General features: G+C 39.5%; 1 protein-coding gene and 1 non-coding gene across 2 annotated transcripts; both read right to left on the reverse strand.

Moving 5' to 3' along the window:
* Positions 1-11,307: 11,307 nt before the first annotated feature.
* Positions 11,308-12,240, reverse strand: LOC121495088 (olfactory receptor 7A17-like). Its single transcript, XM_041762379.1, has one exon. It carries the CDS (start codon positions 12,238-12,240, stop codon positions 11,308-11,310), a length of 933 nt encoding a protein of 310 aa, XP_041618313.1.
* Positions 12,241-13,583: 1,343 nt separating this feature from the next.
* On the reverse strand, positions 13,584-13,690 carry LOC121496421. The gene has a single exon (XR_005989227.1). It is a non-coding gene; the product is annotated as a U6 spliceosomal RNA (small nuclear RNA).
* Between the last annotated feature and the right edge of the window lie 9,584 nt (positions 13,691-23,274).

The raw sequence follows: 23,274 nt of genomic DNA on the forward strand, positions 1-23,274 counted from the left end.
ACTCCTGAAACTAATAAAACACTATATGTTAATTATACTTTTTAAAAATTAAACAAAAAATAAAAAATAAATGTTAAAAAAAGGCAAAAGGATAAAAAGATTACCTATGATGTCCAGGTGGGACTCAGGTAATCACAATGGTCCTCCATATGTTGATGAGGGAGACAAAAGAGTTGGTGTCAGAGAGACTTTGGAAATCCTCCCATGCTGGCCCTGAAGGTGGAGGTAGAGTCATGAACCCAGGAATGCAGGAGGCCACCAAGAGAGACTGGACTTGGAAAGGAAATAGATCCTCCTTTGAGCTTCTAGAAGTAACCCAACCTTGCAGACATTTTGCTAATAGTTTAATGAGACTCCTTCCAAGCTTCTACTCCAGAACTGTAAGAGCACGTACGTGTTTGCTTTAAGCAACCAGTGGGAGGATATTTTGCATCAGCAGGAGGAATCTCATATGGACATAGTCAACAAAATTATTTGAGGGAACTGAGTTTAAGGCTCTCAATTCAATCACCAGCTTCCCTTGGATAAGGGAAATTTTAATATATTAAAAGCCCACAGTAGGTAGAAAGGATATTTTATTTTGTATATATTTTATTTACTTTTTAATATGTTATTTAAATTCAATTTGCCAACATGTAGCATAATTCCAAGTGCTCATCCTATGGTGTGCCTTGCTTAATACTTGTCATCAGTTACCCCACCCCATCCCCACCTTACTCACCTTATGCAACCTTTTTGTCTCCCCAGAGTTAGGAGTCTCTCATGGTTTGTCTTCCTCTCTAATTTTTCCTCATTCGGTCTCCCTCCTTTCCCTTATGGTCCCTTTTACTATTTCTTATATTCCACATATGAGTGAAACCATATGATTGTCTTTCTTCGACTGACTTATTTCACTCAGCATAGTACCCTCCAGTTCCATTCATGTTGAAGCAAATGGTGGGTATTTGTCCAGTATTTGTCCATTCTGATGGCTAAGTAATATTAGAAAGGAAATTTTTAACTGATATGGTTCTCTTGTGCCCTGTCATCTGACACACTGAATTCCTCATGGCATAGATATAAGTGTGGTCTGACACTGAGGTCTTTGAGACAGTGACATAGGAAAAGGAACTCAGGATCAAAATTAAGGTCACTCATTGTAATTACATCTTTGTTTTCCACATCCTTTTATTTCACATAAATTTAAACTTTATTCTTTTTTATTACTCTCATCTCCAGGTTCCTCAAGATTCCTATCAACATAAAATAGAAAATCATAAATGCATCTGTGTGTACTCATGTAAGTTTCCTTCAAAGAAAATGTATGCAAACACACACATTCAAGACACAACCATTAGTCTCAAATGTTTTCTTTGAGTTAAAAAAGAAGTTCCACAAGTTTTATTCATTAACAACAATGTCCACATAAAGTTATGTTTAGAATCCCACATTACCTTCAGAAATAAAGAATATGATGTTCAGGATGCTTAAAATTTTAGTAATTACCTAAGAAAGGTATTAAAACTTATGTACAGTCTTTGTACATAGAAAACCCAAAAGACTCCACCCCAAGATTGCTAGAACTCATACAGCAATTCAGCAATGTGGCAGGATACAAAATCAATGCCCAGAAATCAATGGCATTTCTATACACTAACAATGAGACTGAAGAAAGAGAAATTAAGGAGTCAATCCCATTTACAATTGCACCCAAAAGCATGATACCTAGGAATAAACCTAACCAAAGAGGTAAAGGATCTATACCCTAAAAACTACAGAACACTTCTGAAAGAAATTAAGGAAGACACAAAGAGATGGAAAAACATTCCATGCTCATGGATTGGAAGAATTAATATTGTGAAAATTTCAATGTTACCTGGGCAATTTACACATTTAATGCAATCCTTATCAAAATACCATGGACTTTCTTCAGAGAGTTGGACAAATCATCTTAAGATTTGTGTGGAATCAGAAAAGACACCGAATACCAGAGGAGTATTAAAAAGAAAACCAGAGCCGGCGGGGGTGGGGGGCATCACAATGCCAGATTTCAGGTTGTACTACAAAGCCGTGGTCATCAAGACAATGTGGTACTGGCGCAGAAACAGACACATAGATCAATGGAACAGAATAGAGAACCCAGAAGTGGACCCTCAACTTTATGGCCAACTAATATTCGACAAAGCAGGAAAGACTATCCACTGGAAAAAAGACAGTCTCTTCAATAAATGGTGCTGGGAAAACTGGACAACCACAAGCAGAAGAATGAAACTAAACCATTCTCTTACACCATGCACAAAGATAAACTCAAAATGGATGAAAGATTTATTTTTTTTTCCATTCATAAAACTTTTATTCCACTTACATGAACTTAGTACACGTGTTCTTAACAATTATGCTTGGATTGTTCATGAAAATTTCATAAGACATTTAAAAAAGCTAGCCATCATCTCAAGTTATTTCCCTGTTAACTATTTTTACAGCACATGCATGTTAGGCAAGTATTAAAAAAAAAAATCACAAAAGCAAAAAATCAAAACAAAACAAACGAAAAAAAAACCCTAAAAAAAAGTTAAGTACACGGGATTTTTGTTTTGCTGCTATGCTTGATATACATAAAGTAATGGATATCAAGCAATTCATTTTTACTGCATCTTTACTTGTACATTTGTTCTTAGGTTGCCTAAAACATTTAAATACAAAAAAAGGAGTGTAGCAAAAATAATGAAAGCAAACGGCAGGTAACTTTACAAATAATGGAATGTGAACCATCTCTGCCCTTATCCAGAGTAAGTTGGGTCACAACTAAAGGAACACTTCTGCAACTGTAGTCAAAGGTGTGCACATTGAGAATGAGTATTCCACAGATACTAGTGGTTCACATGTAGTATCTACGGGATACCCACTTCTACTACAGCCTTGTAAGTGCTCTAAACCTTAAAGTCCCACAATAACTACACCTGTATCTGGAACCAATTATCCCTTTTATTCCCCACCAGGACAAACCAATATGTAGGCAGTTTTCTTTGCTTAGACATGGAAGCAGTTTTAACACTGGCCCTTGTGAAGCCACAATGTACCAAAAGTACCATGCCAAACCTTTATAACTAGTATAAAAATTCCACATCCCCATATTGGCCACCTCAAGATGAAAACAGATAACTCCCTAAATGTTAACTGGCTCTACTCCCCTAATATTCAACATAAAACCACATGGGAAATATAGAAATTCAAACAGAAGTAACATAAACCTGTCATAAATCGTAAACAAAAAACTATTTGTGGGACAGCATGAATGACAAATGATCTACTGTGTAAATTTTAGAATGAGGTAGACAAAAGTTGGAAGGCCTGTTAATATCAGGGAAATAGAAATCAAAACGACAATGAGATACCACCTCACACCAGTAAGAATGGGGAAAATTAACAAGGCAGGAAACCACAAATGTTGGAGACGATGTGGAGAAAAGGGAACCCTCTTACACTGTTGGTGGGAATGTGAACTGGTGCAAGCCACTCTGGAAAACTGTGTGGAGGTTCCTCAAAAGGTTAAAAATAGACCTGCCCTACAAGCCAGCAATTGCACTGCTGGGGATTTACCCCAAAGAGATGCAAAGAAACTCCGGGACACCTGCACCTCGATGTTTATAGCAGCAAAGTCCACAATAGCCAAACGGTGGAAGGAGCCTCGGTGTCGTCCATCGAAAGATGAATGGATACAGAATTTGTGGTCTATGTATACAATGGAATATTCCTCAGCCATTAGAAACGACAAATACCCACCATTTGCTTCGACATGGATGGAACTGGAGGGTATTATCTTGAGTGAAATAAGTCAATCAGAAAAGGACAAACATTATACGGTCTCATTCATTTGGGGAATACAAAAAATAGTGACAGGGAATATAGGGGAAAGGAGAAAAAATGAGTGGGAAATATCAGAAAAGGAGACAGAACATGAGAGACTCCTAACTCTGGGGAATGAACTAGGGGTGGGGGAAGGGGAAGTGGGCAGAGGGTTGGGGTGACTGGGTGATGGGCACTGAGGGGGGTACTTGGTGGGATAAGCACTGGGTGTTATGCTATATGTTAGCATAAATAAAAAAAATTTCCAATTAAATTTTTTTCCAATAAAAAATTTTTCAAAAATAAAAGGAAACTTATATACAGTCTTAAATTGTACAGAAATAGAAACTTGCACTACATGCTCTTCATTTTCATGCAGATCCTTTAATTCGCCTAAGTGTACACTTTTTTAAATTTTTATTTATTTTTTTAATAATAAATTTATTTTTTATTGGTGTTCAATTTGCCAACATACAGAATAACACCCAGTGCTCGTCCTGTCAAGTGCCCCCCTCAGTGCCCCTCACCCATTCACCCCCACCCCCCGCCCTCCTCCCCTTCCACCACCCCTAGTTCGTTTCCCAGAGGAAGGAGTCTTCATATTCTGTCTCCCTTTCTGATATTTCCTACCCATTTCTTCTCCCTTCCCTTCCATTCCCTTTCACTATTATTTATATTCCCCAAATGAATGAGAACATACAATGTTTGTCCTTCTCCGATTGACTCATTTCACTCAGCATAATACCCTCCAGTTCCATCCATGTCGAAGCAAATGGTGGGTATTTGTCGTTTCTAATGGCTGAGTAATATCCATTGTATACATAAACCACATCTTCTTTATCCATTCATCTTGCGATGGACACCGAGGCTCCTTCCACAGTTTGGCTATTGTGGACATTGCTGCTAGAAACATCGGGATGCAGGTGTCCCGATGTTTCATTGCATCTGTATCTTTGCTGTAAATCCCCAACAGTGCAATTGCTGGGTCGTAGGGCAGATCTATTTTTAACTCTTTGAGGAACCTCCACACAGTTTTCCAGAGTGGCTGCACCAGTTCACATTCCCACCAACAGTGCAGGAGGGTTCCCTTTTCTCCGCATCGTCTCCAACATTTGAGGTTTCCTGCCTTGTTAATTTTCCCCATTCTAACTGATGTGAGGTGGTATCTCATTGTGGTTTTGTTTTTTTCTTTGTTGTTGTTGTTGTTGTTTTTAATTTTTTTTGTTTGTTTGTTTTATTTATGATAGTGAGAGAGAGAGAGAGAGAGAGAGAGAGAGAGGCAGAGACACAGGCAGAGGGAGAAGCAGGCTCAATGCACCGGGAGCCCGACGTGGGACTCGATCCCGGGTCTCCAGGATCGCGCCCTGGGCCAAAGGAAGGCACCAAACAGCTGCGCCACCCAGGATCCCTCATTGTGGTTTTGATTTGTATTTCCCTGATGGCAAGAGATTCAGAGCATTTTCTCATGTGCATGTTGGCCATGTCCATGTCTTCCTCTGTGAGATTTCTCTTCTTGTCTTTTGCCCATTTCATGATTGGATTGTTTGTTTCTTTGCTGTTGAGTTTAGTAAGTTCTTTATAGATCTTGGAAACTAGTCCTTTATCTGATACGTCATTTGCAAATATCTTCTCCCATTCTGTAGGTTGTCTTTTAGTTTTGTTGACTGTACCCTTTGCTGTGCAAAAGCTTCTTATCTTGATGAAGTCCCAACAGTTCATTTTTGCTTTTGTTTCTTTTGCCTTTGTGGATGTATCTTGCAAGAAGTTACTTTGTCCAAGTTCAAAAAGGGTGTTGCCTGTGTTCTCCTCTAGGATTTTGATCGAATCTTGTCTCACATTTAGATCTTTCATCCATTTTGACTTTATCTTTGTGTATGGTGCAAGAAAGTGGTCTAGTTTCATTCTTCTGCATGTGGATGTCCTATTTTCCCAGCACCATTTATTGAAGAGACTGTCTTTCTTCCAATGGATAGTCTTTCCTCCTTTATCGAATATTAGTTGACCATAAAGTTCAGGGTCCACTTCTGGGTTCTCTATTCTGTTCCATTGATCTATGTGTCTGTTTTTGTGCCAGCACCACACTGTCTTGATGACCACAACTTTGTAGTACAACCTGAAATCTGGCATTGTGATGCCCCCAGCTATGGTTTTCTTTTTTAAAATTCCCCTGGCTATTCGGGGTCTTTTCTGATGCCACACAAATCTCAAAATAATTTGTTCTAACTCTCTGAAGAAAGTCCATGGTATTTTGATAGGGATTACATTAAACTTGTCAATTGCCCTGGGTAACATTGACATTTTCACAATTTATATTCTGCCAATCCATGAGCATGGAATATTTTTCCATCTCTTTGTGTCTTCCTCAATTTCTTTCAGAAGTTTTCTATAGTTTTTAGGGTATAGATCCTTTACCTCTTTCCTAGGTATCTTATACTTTTGGGTGCAATTGTAAATGGGATTGACTCCTTAACATTTCTCAACACCTTAAAAGCAATCTAGGAAAAGCCCACAGCAAATATCATTCTCTATGGGGAAGCACTGGGAGCCTTTCCCTTAAGATCAGGAACAAGACAGGGATGTCCACTCTCACCACTGCTATTCAACATAGTACTAGAAGTCCTAGCCTCAGCAATCAGACTACAAAAAGACATTAAAGGCATTCGAATTGGCAAAGAAATCAAACTCTCTCTCTTCGCCGATGACATGATACTGTACATAGAAAACCCAAAAGACTCCACCCCAAGATTGCTAGAACTCATACAGCAATTTGGCAGTGTGGCAGGATACAAAATCAATGCCCAGAAGTCAGTGGCATTTCTATACTCTAATAATGAGACTGACATAACATACACGTTATTGTGTGTAATTGTACTCCAATAATTTATTCAGTAAAAAAAAAATATATATATATATATATATATATATATATATATATATATATATCATGCTGCATGGCTACAGGTAGGATCCAGAGCAGCTCATTCTCACTTAAGAAGGGGAAGGGGTGGGAGATAGTACTTCTAATGGAGAAGAAAGCCAGATGTTAACATGGTTGTACAAATATTGGAATTAAATTTAGCTGATTCCTATGATAAACGAATTGTTTTCTATAAATATAAGATCCTACATATGGAAACGCAATAATAAAAGCTGATAAAGTGGCTGAGACAGAAGAGCACTATAGCCACGCACAACACCATGGTTCACTCTTAGAAACACCATGTAGACATTCACACCTGACCAGATCTATGAGGACCCAACAGAGATTGGAAACACACCCCAGCATATAATTCCATTTGATCGTAAAGGTATTATTATGTCTCTTTTGACAAGGGCAACCTGTTATACAGCAAGAGCTGACTGACACAATAATTCAAGCAAACAGTCATGAGGCAGTTAGAACATGCACTGCTTTTTATTTGTGATGTATGATCTGACCTTAAGAAGAACAGTCATGACCATTCTGTGATTCAAGTATTTTTTTTCTTAAAAAAAAAAAGGGCAGCCCTGGTGGCTCAGCGGTTTAGCACTGCCTTCGGCCAGGGCATGATCCTGGAGACCTGGGATTGAGTCCCACATCAGGCTCCCTGCATGGAACCTGCTTCTCCCTCTGCCTGTGTCTCTGCCTCTCTCTCTCTCTCTCTCTCTCTCTCTATCTATCTATCTATCTATCTGTGTGTGTGTGTGTGTGTCTCATAAATAAATAAAATCTTTAAAAAAAAAGTTTTTTTCTGATGACTTTATGAACAAATGACTATATGTGGGCTTCCTTGCAGGTAAGGGGGTAGTTTGAAGGGCATGCATATTTGTGCAGAAAAACTGGTGACCCTGAACCACAGGAATGACAGCACATTAAACTCTCCAGTGAAATGTCATCCAATTCTCCTTCAGAGCACAAAGGAGGTACAAAATGGGTGATACTGATGCTGTTCATTCACCATCCCTTAGCATTTGTTACAAATATTAGGAAAAGGGAGCTATTTCATGTAATAATAGGGTCATATTAGCAGGTAGCGGCAGAAATTTTCAAGTAGAAACAAGAAGGTAACTGGGTGATAAAACATATAAGACACTAAGCAATCCTTCACCTCAAAGAATAAACCCCCTCAAGTAGACACCAATCTTCCATGCCTCAATAATAGATGCACAACATGAAAAAGAATAGTAATAAAACTGGTGGCTTGAAATGGTGCTCCCTCACAATTTTTAAATTTTTTTAATACAAGTATAATTGGTACACCTGGGTGGTTCAGTGGTTGAGTGTCTGCTTTTGGCTCAGGGCATGATCCCAGGGTTCTGGGGTCAAGTACTGTATCAGGCCCCTGCAGGGAGCCTGTTTCTCCCTCTGCCTATGTATCTGCCCCTCTCTCTGTGTCTTTCATGAATAAATAAATAAAATCTTTTTTAAAAAAATTTTAAGTACCAGTATAATTAATATACTGTGCTATACTAGTTTCAGGTATACAATATAGTGACTCAGCAATTCTATGCGTTATTCACTGGTCATCACAATAACTGTACTCTTTTTTTTAAGATTTATTTATTTATTTATTTATTTATTTATTTATTTATTTATGAGAGACACAGAAAGAGAGAAGCAGAGACATAGGCAGAGGAAGAAACAGGCTCCATGCAGGGAGCCCAATGTGGGACTCCATCCTGAGACTCCAGGATCATGCCCTGAGCCAAAGGCAGATGCTCAACCGCTGAGCCACCTAGGCATCCCAAGTGTACTCTTCTTTTATTAACCGTATTTATTTATTTGTTTATTTATTCATTATTTATTTATTTATTTACTTATTTTTTTTTCTTTTTTTTTATTAATTTTTATTGGTGTTCAATTTACCAACATACAGAAAAACACCCAGTGCTCATCCCGGGTGTTGGAGGGGAACGGGATGAGTATTACTTAGAGAGTGAGCATGGGGGGGAGCAGAAAAAGAGAGAGTCTCTGAAGCTGACTCCACACTTAGGAGGAGCCCAAAGTGGGGCTTGATCTCAGGATTGATATCATGACCTGAGACAAAATCAAGAGTCAGACACCAAACCAACAAAGTTACCCAGGAGCCTCTTAATCTCCTTCAGCGATTTCACCCGTCCCCCTATGCACCTGCCCTCTGCCCACTACTTTGTTCACCATATTGAAGAGTCTGGTTTTGTGTTTGCCTCTGTTTTTGTTTGTTCATTTTGTTCCTTAAATTTCACATGCGAGTGAAGTGATATGGTATTAACTTTTCTCTGACTGATTTATTTCACTTAGTATTTATGCCCTCTAGATCTATCCATATTGTAAAAGGCTACATCAAAATAAAAAGTTCCTGCACAGCAAAAGAAACCATCAACAAACAAAAATAACCTACTTATGGGAGAAGATACTTTCAAGTGATATATCCAATAAGGAGTTAACTTCCAATATACATAAAGAACTTATAGAAGTTAACACCAAAGAATTAATAATAATTAAATTCAAAAAATGGCCAGAAGACATGAAGACCTTTCTCCAAAGAAGACATTCAGATGACCAACAGACACATGAAAAAATGCTCAAAGATACTATACAAAAAACACACATCCTCAGGGAAATTCAAACTGAAATCACAATGAGATCTCACCTCACACCTAACAGAATGACTAAAATCTACAATGCAAGAAACAACAGATATTGATGAGGACGTGGAGAAAGCACTTTTGCTGGTAATGCAAACTGATACAGCCACTCAGAAAGAAATTTGGAGGCTCCTAAAAATTACAAATACAACTACCTTATGATCCAGAGATCCCACTACTGGCTATTTATGTAAAGAAAATGAACCCTCATATTTGAGGTCATCTCTGACACTAAGATCATATCAGGTCAATTTAATTCAAAGTTGTCTTTCCACATAGACTGCACTGGGAGATTTGTTTGCTTATCAGTATTTGCCAGTGGCTATGGTAGACATTCTGGACACCTAGGTGAATAATAGAATAAAACAAGTAGACTAGTTTTAAAACACAATAGCATGTTTATAGAGAAATTGCCTGATATGAAGCTTTTGAGTTCTGAAGCATCCATTTCAAGGATAACCTTGTTGAATAAACATACTATCAGGTGTATGACACTATTACTACATAAGCACTCAGGCTGCCCCCAACCATGAAATAATTTTTCAGAGAGCCCTGATAACCTAAATACTGAACATGAGTGACCCTACTCCCCCTGTCTGTGCTAGAATTTCAGTCTTTTATTTTAACCTTGTCAATAAAGAGTGAACCTGGGAACCCCTACCTGCTCTGCTCATGGACCCAAATAAAAGGAGGGCCATCAGTTGTGAACTTTCTCTCTCTCCCTCTAAAACTCTGCACCCCTAACATCCCAGATCTTTCAGCCTCTGCCTCCCAGGACCTGGAAGTAAAAAACCTGGTTTTGTTAGAGGTCTCTGATGGGTGCCACTGAAGTGTGTCTTATAATCACAGTAAGAATGCAAGGGACAATGAAGCCATTGCTGAGGCTCTAGTCAGGGAAGTGTCTGTGGGAATGTCCACAAGCACACAGGCATAGGGGAGTGCCCCAGCTTTCCTAGCATGAGCATCCTTGTCAGGAGCCTGATATACAAAGGGAACAATGTTAGAGTCCACATTATCAGGAAGAGGAGTGAATGTAGTGATGGAAAAAGATTGACAGATTCAAGGTGAAAACTGGAGTTTTGTACTTCCATCTACAATAAAGTTATGTGAAGGGCTTACTGGCCAAGTGGAGTTTCTTCCATATGAAGAATATAGCTCATTCTTATTCTTTTGGGAAATCAATGGGAAATTTACTTGGCATGGTATAAGTCATTTGAAATGAATTTATTTTTAAGGAATCTAACTAGAAAAAAAAAAGAAGAAAGAAAGAAAGAAAGAAAGAAAGAAAGAAAGAAAGAAAGAAAGAAAGAAAGAAATCTAACTAGCACCATGCAAGATACAGAAACTTCCAGGCATTTGTGAGCAAGGATGGGGAAAATATTAGGATATGAAAATGGACAAAGGGGAAACTGTATATTAGACAGAACAGAAGATTTATAAAAAGTTACCCAAATGTATAAAGAAGTTGAATTGAAACAAATGAGCACTGGATGTTATGCTATATGTTGCCAAATCGAACTCCAATAAAAAAAATATACCAAAAAAAAGAGAAAGAAGAAAGAAAGAAAGAAAGAAAGAAAGAAAGAAAGAAAGAAAGAAAGAAGAAAAAGAAAAGAAAGAAAGAAAGAAAGAAAGAAAGAAAGAAAGAAAGAAAGAAAGAAGAAAGAAAGGAAGGAAGGAAGGAAGGAAGGAAGGAAGGAAGGAAGGAAGGAAGGAAGGAAGGAAGGAAAAAGAAAGAAAAGAAAGAAAGAAAGAAAGAAAGAAAGAAAGAAAGAAAGAAAGAAAGAAAGAAAGAAAGAAATGGTTACTGCCTCTGAGGCTGTAAGCCCTGCAATCATGGGCACATCTTCAGCTCAGTCCCACAATGACTGGCCCTTACATCACTGGAACTCCAATGATTCTTTTCAGAGCCCTCTTTATGTCTTTGTTCCTCAGGCTGTAGATGAAGGGGTTCAACATGGGCGTGACCACCGTGTATATTACTGAGGCCACTGCACTTGAGTGAGAGTTCTGGGTAGCTGCAGAGCTAAGGTACACTCCTATGAGTGTACAATAAAATAAAGAGACAACCAAGAGGTGAGATGCACAGGTGGAAAATGCTTTATACTTGCCCTGAGCAGATGAGATTCTTTGTATGGAGGAGACTATCTTAGAGTAAGAGTAAAGTATCCCAGTGAGGGGACCACCAGCCAGCAAAACAGCTGCAAAATACATCACCAGGTCATTAAGAAAGGTGTCAGAACAGGCAAGTTGGACCACTTGATTGAGTTCACAAAAGAAGTGGGAGATTTCCACCTCTGAACAGAAGGACAGCCACAATACCATTAAGCTTTGTAATAAGGAATTCAGAGCACTTATCATCCAGGACATCAGAACCAGCAGTGCACAGCAGGTAGGTTTCATGATGACCCTGTAGTGCAGGGGGTGACAGATGGCCACGAGGCGGTCATAGGCCATCACAGCCAGGAGAAAGTCATCCAGTGCAGTGAAGAGGAGGAAAAAGTATATCTGAGTGATGCAGCCTTCATAGGTGATGACTTTAATCTGAGTCTGAATGTTCAGGAGCATCTTGGGGACGGTGGTGGAGGTGAAACAGATGTCTACAAAGGACAGGTTGGCAAGGAAGAAGTACATCGGGGTGTGGAGGTGAGGGTCTGACCTGACAGCCAGGATTATGAGCAGGTTTCCAAAGATAGTGATCAGGTACATGGAGAGGAAAAGCCCAAATAGGAGGGGCTGCAGTTCTGGTTCCTCAGATAATCCCAGAAGAAGGAACTCTGAAATTTGTGAATCATTTCCTGGTTCCATGTAGCAGAAGTGACTACCAGGGAAAAGAAAAAATAACATGGCTAATTTTCTCAATTATAAACATTACAAATATCATTCAAATTCTACAATTTCTGTTTTGCATTCAAAAAGTCAATCTCCATACTTTTTGTATGGAACCTGTCCCCTTTGCACCTCCTCCCCCATGCCAGCTCCAAGTAGGAATGTGCATCCCACACTTGGCCTTCTTCCCAAGTACTCATGGATTCTGTACTTTTAATGAGAAATTCTGTCACACATCTGAGGAATGAACTTGAGTACTGACTAGCCTCCAGGCAGAGAGATTGGGTCAGGACACAAATGTCTGCACAGTTCAGTGACAGAAGATAAGCAGATAGAAGATCAAATAGAATATCAGAAGGCGACAGGTGCTGTGAAGAAAAAGTCAGTAAAAAGGAAAGGAAAGAGGTGCCATTTTTTTACTGGTTGCTCAGGTAGGGAGCACACATTTATACAGAGGCCTCAGCAGGACACACATGGTTACCCAGGGAAAGGTGTGCCCATCAGGGAGAACAACCAGTGCAAAGGCTATGAGAAAAGAGTTGGTCTTTTTAAAATTACTCTGTTGCCACAGATTCAGTGAAATGGGCCAAGTACTGCACTGTTCCCTGCATGTGACGTGGGATGTGAAGGACTGTGCCTTCTTGTTGTTTACAGCCTTGTGGAAATGCAGTTGAGAACCAAAAACTCAGGTGAATAAACAACATATAGATTATAGCAAATAAGATGAAGAAATGGAACAATCGATTGGGACAGAACAAATGGGAGTGGTTGCTCTTTTTTCTTGCTTTAACATTCTTCCTCAATGCCTTAATGATCCATAATGGAGATTTGAAATAAATTCTGCCTATTTGTTAAATAAAAAAATAAAAAATAAAAAGTAAAATTAATTTATAATATCTGAGTGTGGGTGATGTATACTGTAACGTTAGTTTTGTGAACAACACAGTGATTCAATGAATGTAGACATTACACCGTGCTCACCATGTGTGGGCTGCCATCTGTCACCACTCAACACTAAATGATATCACTGACTATATTCCCTGGGCTTTTTATTCCCGGGACTCATTCATTCCTTAACTGGAGGCCTGTATCTCCCACTCCTCTTCACCAGTCTGCTTTTCATTTGTTCCTTAATTGTTTTAAAAATCACCACCAGGCTATTCTCCCCTCCAGCTACAATAATTAGGCAAAAAATGATATAAGGCCAGCTGTCCACATGGATTGTCTTTCCTCTAAAAATGTCAAACCACATCCAAATCCCAGGAGTTAAGTCTCCTATGAGCATATAATCATGGGTCTCCATTTGTTGTTGTTTTTTTTTTTTAAATATGGAACGCTTCACGAATTTGCGTGTCATCCTTGCGCAGGGGCCATGCTAATCTTCTCTGTATCGTTCCAATTTTAGTATATGTGCTGCCGAAGCGAGCACATGGGTCTCCATTTGAATAGGATCATTTTCTGTCCAATATGTAAAGAAACATAAAAAATCAGTTCCAACAACTTTGAGAAAGAAAAGTGAGGAGAAAGATCTAATAAGTTCAGGTGGCCCCTAGGGATGGTGAGGAGGAGCAAGCATCCTTGATTCTGGCAACCCTCCAGCCCCACTTATAGCACTTTGATGCCCAGAATAATAAATCAGCAAAAGGCAATGTATCCAAAAGAAAAAGTAGAGATGATGATACATTATCAAGACATTTGAAGATCCCACCAGAATAATAAGCAAAGGGAAGACACCCACAATTCACAAAAGGAAATACACACAGTACAACAAAAGTGGGGGACTTTAGAAGATTATTTGCCAAAAGAACTTTTCTAAATGATATAAAATGCAAAACTTGATAATCAGAAACGTGGATTTTGAATTGTGGTTACACATATTTGCTATTTGAACTTGGAGAGCAACCAAACTGTTCTAACTTTCCTCCACCAAACAGTAGGACTAGAGATGTCCATCTTCCTCAGATTTATGGAAAGAGTTTGGCATAGTTCCCTCCTGTTGATACCGAGTGCTTATCACTGCTGATGAATTTTGACTGAATTTTCTCTTCTCTTCATTGTCCCCATCACTTCCCCAATTCCACAGTCTTAGTTCAGTCCTGTGTCATCTCTCCACCTACCACAGGCTGGCGCCTTCTAACCAATATTCACCTTTGCCCAGGGAGATCTTTCTATGTTGCAGTTAACTTAAGTATCCAACTCCCTACCTGAAACCCTTCCCAGTGACTCCTCACTGGACACTGAACCACAAATTCCATAACTTCCAACACTTGGCTTGCCTACCCTGACTCACCCACCACCTCCCACTTACGCTGCCCAATCCACATCCATGTCACAGACAGTGACCTTGAGTGATAGCTTCACCTGAAGCCCAGTCTCCAGGCTCAGAGCCTCCATACACCTGCTTCCCTCTGCTTGGAGTCACCCACTGGTCTGTTTGGGATTCTTCATTTCCTTTCTATCTATCCCATCTCCTCTTTCAAATTGCAAGGAGTCATTTCCTTCGTGAATCTTTGTGGGGTTTTTTTTTTAACATTCTCACAGAAAAAGAATAATTTCTCTTGAAATGATTTAGATGCAGGAGTTATCACTGTGCAACTTTTATTTAAATCCACATATATTTCCCTGGTAGACTGAGTGCCCTGGACGTGTTACACATATACTCCTGCCCTTTACTCCTAGACTTAGTTTAGATGGAATAGATATAGAATAGGGACAGATTAGGAATAAACACATCTTGCATGAAGAAATGAGAGAATCTCCTCACAGAAGTTGCCAGTGATGAGAGAAAGAACAGAAGCAGGGAGCTACTAGCACAGGAATGGAGGAGGTGGGAGAGCAATGTTTTCTATATTCTGAGATTGGGACCATTTTTGGGGTCAGACAGTGGTTTGTAAAAATAGAATAGAATAAATAGGGAAGAATAAAAATATCACCAGTGCATTGTACATAGTCAAGGAGCATCCCAAATCTTTTTTGTGCTAAGTTCAACAAGTACTTCCTTTTTACATATTAAACCAATTGACACTAATTGAATGAGTTCACTGCACCAACAAACACCGTGACCCTTGGCTCCAGGCTAGGCTGGGTTAGCCTGTCAGGTGACCTTAAGTAAAAGCTTGGAGCTTCCATTCTCCCTGAACATTTCCTGAATACCTGCTGAGTTCTGAGACCCACCTGGATTGAGTCTCTGAGAAGAAGGTCTCCAGGTGGAGATCTGAATTCCTCCCTGAATGGTTGATGATGAAGAACAAAGCTCTGTTCCCAGACAGGACAGCAGGAAGCAGTGAAGTTCAGGTCCCTCAGCAGACTTAGGAATCCAAATGCAAAAACCATGTCTCCTCCAGCTCAAGGTTGAACAAGCCCAGTGGCTGTAGGAGAGCAGATATTTACAGCTCCTTCTGTTTGCTGTATCTGTTCCTACTCCTGCTCATTCGACATATTTTCCATGATTACTCCAACCCCTGAGCATGTCTCCCCATGGGAAATTATCTGGACAGAATGGTATTTTTTCCTGTAGATTCTCTGTTCCCAAGAGACCAGGCTAGAATTCGAGTGCATCCACTGTTGTTTTTTTTTTTTTTTTTTTTTTTTTTTTTTTTTTACTCCTCCTTGAACTAGCCTGGCTTCAAGGGCTCTAACATTGAAACTTTCACAGCCCTTAGTGAAAGTCTTTTCCAAATCTAAGACTGAGGAACCTGTCTTGACCATGTCCCTGGGTCTGAAAAACATTGACTTGTGGTGGGAAAGCAACTCCTGATAGCTCTAGAAAATTGCTCTTGTGTCCCCAATAAGAAAAGTGTGTTCCTTTACTAATAAAACATGGTACAACAATTTTGGATTCTTAATTCCTTTGACAAATCAATTAGGAGTTTTGTGTTTTTAATATGGGTTAAATGTTGACATTTAGTTCTTCATTTATAAAACAGTTGGTAATTATAACAGATCTCTTTAGACTGTTTAATGTACCACAAGCTGAGCTTAGAATACTATATGGATAGTGTCATTTATTTTTTGCAAAACCTATTCTATGAAGGCCATAAAATGATGAGCTTGATTCCACATTTGTAGAAATGAGACTGGAAGGGTTAAGTGATTGACCCAGAATTATGAATTGGGTCATTATGAACTGATGTACTTTCACTGGAGTGCAACAAGATAGGCCAGTGGTTCTCAACCGGGGATGATTTTTGCCTCTAGAGAACACTTGGAAATATCTAGAGAAATTTTTGACTGTCATAGCTTGGGAAGTGCTACTACTGGTATGACTAAGGTGACCCAGAGAGTCTGCATCTATAACTAGTTGCCAGTCATTTATGGTGCCTGTCTTGGTCTGTACACATTTTATGGTAAGGCTGTGGTCCAGTGTCAGCATTGAATGTGTTCTTCCTCTCCCAGAATCCCCCACCCACCTCAGATCTGACTTTAGGTGGTCAAACAAGTTTATAGGTGTCTCCTTTCCCTCGGGATGGGAAATGAAACTTCCAAGTCTTTATTCCCTTATTTGTAAACTGGAGAAATTCCATCTAAGAATTTGGTCTGAGAACTTGGTAATATTTTAGAGCTCACAGGAAATTCCCTGGGACAGAACAGGTGCTCCATCCACAGGAACTATTGTGACCATCTAAGTTCCACATTTCCCTCAGCTCATAATGACACCAAATTAGGTCTCCTGGGATAGGAAGTGAGTCAAGGCTTCCTCTACCTCTGGGACAGTTTTCTTTTTTTCTTTCTTTTTTTTTTTGTAAATTTATTTTTTATTGGTGTTCAATTTGCCAACATATAGAATAACACCCAGTGCTCATCCCATCAAGTGTCCCCCCTCAGTGCCCGTCACCCAGTCACCCCCACCCCCACCCTCCCGCCCACTTCCCCTTCCCCCACCCCTAGTTCGTTTCCCAGAGTTAGGAGTCTCTCATGTTCTGTATCCCTTTCTGATATTTCCCACTCATTTTTTGTCATTTCCCCTTTATTCTCTTTCACTATTTTTTATATTCCTCAAATGAATGAGACCATATAATGTTTGTCCTTCTCTGATTGACTTATTTCACTTACCATAATACCCTCCAGTTCCATCCACGTCGAAGCAAATGGTGGGTATTTGTCGTTTCTAATGGCTGAGTAATATTCCATTGTATACATAAACCACATCTTCTTTATCCATTCAACTTTCCATGGACACCGAGGCTCCTTCCACAGTTTGGCTATTGTGGACATTGCTGCTAGAAACATCGGGGTGCAGGTGTCCCGGCGTTTCATTGCATCTGTATCTTTGGCGTAAATCCCCAGCAGTGCAATTGCTGGGTCGTAGGGCAGGTCTATTTTTAAATCTTTGAGGAACCTCCACACAGTTTTCCAGAGTGGCTGCACCAGTTCACATTCCCACCAACAGTGCAGGAGGGTTCCCCTTTCTCCACATCCTCTCCAACATTTGTGCTTTCCTGCCTTGTTAATTTTGGGACAGTTTTCTGAGTGGGTTGGGAATGAAGTAGGTGTCACTGGCATCTTTCTGCACAGCTGGGGAAGTCAGGTGCTCACTTCCACACTCACATTCATCCCTCCTTCTGCCCCAGGGAGAAGTCCCTGGCTGAGAATATCTCTCGTGACACTGAGTGTGCTGCCTTGGGATAGACAGTATGTGGGTAAAGTGTATTTCTTCCTCTTATTCTCTTTACTGTGTACAATATTGGGTGTTTTTTGTGTCAAGTTGGGCTTGAGTTTCTTCATTGGATGCCTAGACTTCCACAAGGTACTCTGAACCATGAGTTACTGTCAAAAGTGGTACTCTTTTGGGGAAAAATACCCTATTTCACCATTTTCAGTAGGAAAACACATGTTTACGAAAAGGGACAGTAACAGATTTCAGCTTATATATATTTGGGCAAATTTGTATCATGTGGTATGTTAGGTAGGCAGAATGATGACCTTCCCAAAATGCATGCATCCCAATCCTTACCTGTGAAAATGTTAGGTTACAAGAGAAAAGGAATTAAAGTTATATAAGGAATTCAGTTTTCTAATCACCCAACCTTAAAATAGAAGTTATCTAGGGTCATCCATATAAAGTCTGTGGAGTCACAGGTTCAGTGAATGGTAAAAGGAGATAGCAATTAGGGTCCCAGAGATGAGACATGAGAAAGACCCAGCCAGCCACTGAAGGCATTGAAGATGGGGGGAGGGGCATGGAACAAGGAATGCAGGTAGTGTCTAGAAGCTGGTGAAGGCAAGAAAGTGGGTCACCACTAGGTGGAAAAATGCTAGGCAGAAGAGTAAGGATCCTCATTTCATAGGATCATATTAGCTAAATAACTATGAAATCATCCTGAACACTTATGAATTCAACCTGAGATGTAAGAAATAGTGGCTGGAATTATACAAATAGAAAAGTGACCACTTTCTGCAAGGTAGGAATACAGAGAAGAGAAATCAAGAGGGAATATCAGAAGAGAAATGGCAGTGGGAGGGACCCCGTGTAAGCTGGCTCCTGGGAAGTGATACAGCCCTAATCTCAAAATCATGACCTTTCGAAGTTTGCTCCAGTGAGACACTTCCCTGCCTAGGGTTCTCAGTGAAGTGGGGCAGCATCCCAGGTGGGACAGTAGGGCCTCAATATCCCTGGAGGCACAGAAAGAACAGAAGTCTCTGAGGCAGCAGAACTCCCAAACATTGGAGCAGAGAAACTGGTGTAGGAAGTAAGCCTGGGAGGGGGCTGACAGCACGCCTCACCACAAATCCCGAACTGTGGCCCAATTGTGAGGCCACTCACTGAGTCAACCCTACAAAGGACTAGAATTCAGCAACCCTCCACCTTTCCCTGGGAAAAGCAGAGCCAGTGTGCACTGATCTGGCCAAAGCTCTCCCTGTTGGAGCCCTGCAATTTGCACCATTCAGTATCCCTCTGCCTTCTCCTGGAGAATCAGAGTGGGCAGGAACCATAGGAGTCTGCAGAGTTTGGCACACACCTGAGATGGAGCCTGGCCATTTTTATTTTCACCCTCTAGGGAAGAGCAGAAAGCCTTCAGGAAACAAAAGCCACACACAGCAAACAGCTTACACTGACCCAGGGCCCCTGGCAAGGGGTGGTGCAACTCTGCCCATGCACAAACAAGTGAGAATCAGCCCTGCAGGCCCCTTTCCCTGATGACCACCTAGAAGAACAGGTGAATATCAACTTTCAGAGCAAACAGGAATGCAAAACCCCAGCAGAGGGGGAAATGGTATATAGAACCCAAGGTTTTTAACTTATGATTCATTTATCATTCAGTTTAAAATTTTTCAATTTTTTCCTTTTTCTTTTTTCCCATTGTAACCATTTTCTTATTTTTATCAATTCTTAGTTTTAAGTCTTTTTTTTTACTTTCATTTTTTACATTTATATGCTACAGATATATTCTTCATCTTTGGCTTCCTTTAAACATATATATAAAGAGAGAGAGAAAGTATTATGCTCCTTATAATTTTGGAATTTAGTATCTTCTAACACAGAGACCAAAATACACTCAGCACTTAGTAGATGACCCTGTTCTTCCCATTCTGTGACATTATAACTGTTTCCCCAAATTAGCCCCCTTTTTTTTCTTTTCTTTTATTTCATTTGTTTGTTTCTTTCTTTGTTTGTTTGTTTTCTTTATCTTTGTCCTTTTCTGGTTTCTGACCACTTCAATTTGTCTAGTGTGTATTTTGCTTGGACTGTGGTTGATATTTTTTATTCTCTTCATTCTTTCAGCCATTCTTCACTAGACAAAATGACTAGGAGGAGGAATTCATGACAGAAGAAAAAACCAAAAGTAATATTCTCTGCCACAGATCTAATGGATATGGATTTAAGTAAAATGACAGAAATGGAATTCAGGATAACAATTATAAAGATACTAGCTGGGCTTGAAAAAAGCATAAAAGACTCTAGAGAACCTCGTAGAGCAGAAATGAGATCTAATCAGGTCAAAATTAAAAATACTCTAACTGAGATGCATCTAAACTGGATCATCTAACAGCTAGGGTAAAGGAGGCAGAAGACAGAATAAGTGACATAGAAGACAAGTGGATAGAAAGGGAAGAAGCTGAGGAAAAGAGAGAAGAACAACTAAGAACCCATGAGGAGAGGCTCCAAGAAATAAGTCATGCCATGAAAAAAAAAAATTATTGGAATTCCTGAGGGCCGAGAGAAGTGTTAGTGTTAGGGAGAGAGAGAGAGAGAGAGAGAGAAGGCCAGAAGGTACATCTGAGCAAATCATAGCTGAGAACTTCCCTAATCTGTAAAAGGAAACATGCATTCATATTCAAGATGTAGAGAAGACCCCTACCAAAATCAATCAAATAAATCAACACCCTGACACAGAATAGTGAAGCTTGCAAATTTCAGCGATAAAGAGAAATCCTGAAAGCAGCTTGAGACAAGAGATTCCTATACGTTAGGAAGGAGAAATATTATATTGACACCAGATCTATCCACAGGGACCTGGCAGGCCAGAAAGTGCTGGTGGAATATATTCAGGGAACTAAATGAGAAAAATATGTAGCCAAGAATACTTTATCCAGCAAGGCTGCCATTCAAAATGAAGAAGAGATAAATACTTTCCAAGACAGAAACTGAAAGAATATGTGACTATCAAACAGGCTCAGCAAGAAATATTAAGGGAGACCCTGTAAGCAAAGAGGGAGTCCAAGAGTAACATTGACCAGAGAGACACAGAGACAATCTGCAGAAACAGGAACTTTACAGGTAATACAATGGCACTAAATTCATATCTTTCAATAATTACTCTGATTGTGAATGGGCTAAAAGGACCAATCAAAAGAAACAGGGTATCAGACTGGATTTTAAAAAGCAAGACCTATTCATATGCTGTCACCAAGAGACTCATTTTAGACCTAAAGACACCATCAGATTGAAAATAAGGAGGTGGAGAAACATTTATCATGCAAATGGACCTCAAAAGAAAGCTAGGGTAGCAATACTCATATCAGATAAGTTAGATTTTAAACCAAAGACTTTAGTAAGATATGAAGATGGACACTATATCATATGTAAAGGGTTTATCCAAAAGAAGATCTAACAGTTATAAGTATTTATGCAGTTAATTGGGTTGATAATTATATCAACCAATTAATAACCAAAGTAAAGAAACACATAGATAAAAATACATTCATAGTAGAGGACTTCAACACCCCACTCTCAGCAATGGAGAGATAATCTAAAGAAAAGATCAAAAAAGAAACAAGCGCCTTGAATGACATATAGCACCAGATGGACTTCACATATATATACAGAACATCCCATCCTAATACAACAGAATGCAAATTCTTCTCAACTGTATCTGGAACATTCTCCAAAATACATCACATCCCGGGCCACAAATCAGGTCTCAAACAATAGCAAAAGACTGGGATTATTCCTTGCATATTTTCAGATGATATGCTTTGAAACATGAACTCAATCACAAGAGGAAATTGGAAGGAACTCAAACACTTCGAGGTTAAAATGCATCCTACAAAAGAATGAATGGGTCAACCAGGGCATTAGAGAAAAATTAAAAGGATTCATGCAAACTAATGAAAATAAAAACACAACTATTCAAAACCTTTGGGATTGTGATGCCCCCAGCTATGGTTTTCTTTTTTAAAATTCCCCTGGCTATTCGGGGTCTTTTCTGATTCCACACAAATCTTAAGATGATTTGTTCCAACTCTCTGAAGAAAGTCCATGGTATTTTGATAGGGACTGCATTGAACATGTAAATTGCCCTGGGTACCATAGACATTTTCACAATATTAATTCTTCCAATCCTAGAGCATGGAATATTTTTCCATCTCTTTGTGTCTCCCTCAATTTCTTTCAGAAGTGTTCTGTAGCTTTTATAGTATAGATCCCTTACCTCTTTGGTTAGGTTTATTCCTAGGTATCTTATGCTTTTGAGTGCAATTGTAAATGGGATTGACTCGTCAATTTCTCTTTCTTCAGTCTCATTGTTAGTGTATAGAAATGCCACTGACTTCTGGGCACTGATTTTATATCCTGCCACACTGCCAAACTGCTGTATGAATTCTAGCAATCTTGGGGTGGAGTCTTTTGGGTTTTCTATGTACAGTATCATGTCATCGGTGAAGAGGGAGAGTTTGATTTCTTGTTTGCCAATTTGAATGCCTTTTATTTCCTTCAAAGCTTTGGTCGTCAAGACAGTGTGGTACTGGCACAAACACAGGCACATAGATCAATGGAACAGAATAGAGAATCCAAAAGTGGACCCTCAACTTTATGGTCAACTAATATTCAACAAGGCAGGAAACACTATCCACTGGAAAAAAGACAGTCTCTTCAATAAATGGGGCTGGGAAAATTGGACATCCACATGCAGAAGAATGAAACTAGACCATTCTCTCATACCATACACAAAGATAAACTCAAAATGGATGAAAGATCCACATATGAGACAAGAATCTATCAAAACCCTAGAGGATACAACAACAACAACAAAAAAAAAAAACCTAGAGGAGAACACAGGCAACACCCTTTTTGAACTTGGACACAGCAACTTCTTGCAAGATACATCTATGAAGGCAAGGGAAACAAAAGCAAAAATGAATTATTGGGTCTTCATCAAGATAAAAAGCTTCTGCACAGAAAAGAAACAGTCAACAAAACTAAAAGACAACCTACAGAATGGGAGAAGATATTTGCAAATAACCTATCAGATAAAGGACTAGTATCCAAGATCTATAAAGAACTTATTAAACTCAACACCAAAGAAACAAACAATCCGATCATGAAATGGGCAAATGACATGAACAGAAATTTCACCAAGGAAGATATAGACATGGCCAACAAGCTCATGAGAAAATGCTCTGCATCACAGGCCATCAGGGAAATACAAATCAAAACCACAATGAGATACCACCTCACACCAGTGAGAATGGGGAAAATTAACAAGGCAGGAACCACAAATGTTGGAGAGGATGCAGAAAAAGGGGAACCCTCTTGTACTGTTGGTGGGAATGTGAACTGGTGCAGCCACTCTG

The sequence above is a fragment of the Vulpes lagopus genome, chromosome 7 (assembly GCF_018345385.1).
Source record: "Vulpes lagopus strain Blue_001 chromosome 7, ASM1834538v1, whole genome shotgun sequence".
NCBI classification, from domain to species: Eukaryota; Metazoa; Chordata; class Mammalia; order Carnivora; family Canidae; genus Vulpes; species Vulpes lagopus.

Coding starts and splice junctions, on each gene's coding strand:
- LOC121495088 (XM_041762379.1), bottom strand. CDS start 12,240: ATGGAACCAGGAAATGATTCACAAATTTCAGAGTTCCTTCTTCTGGGA.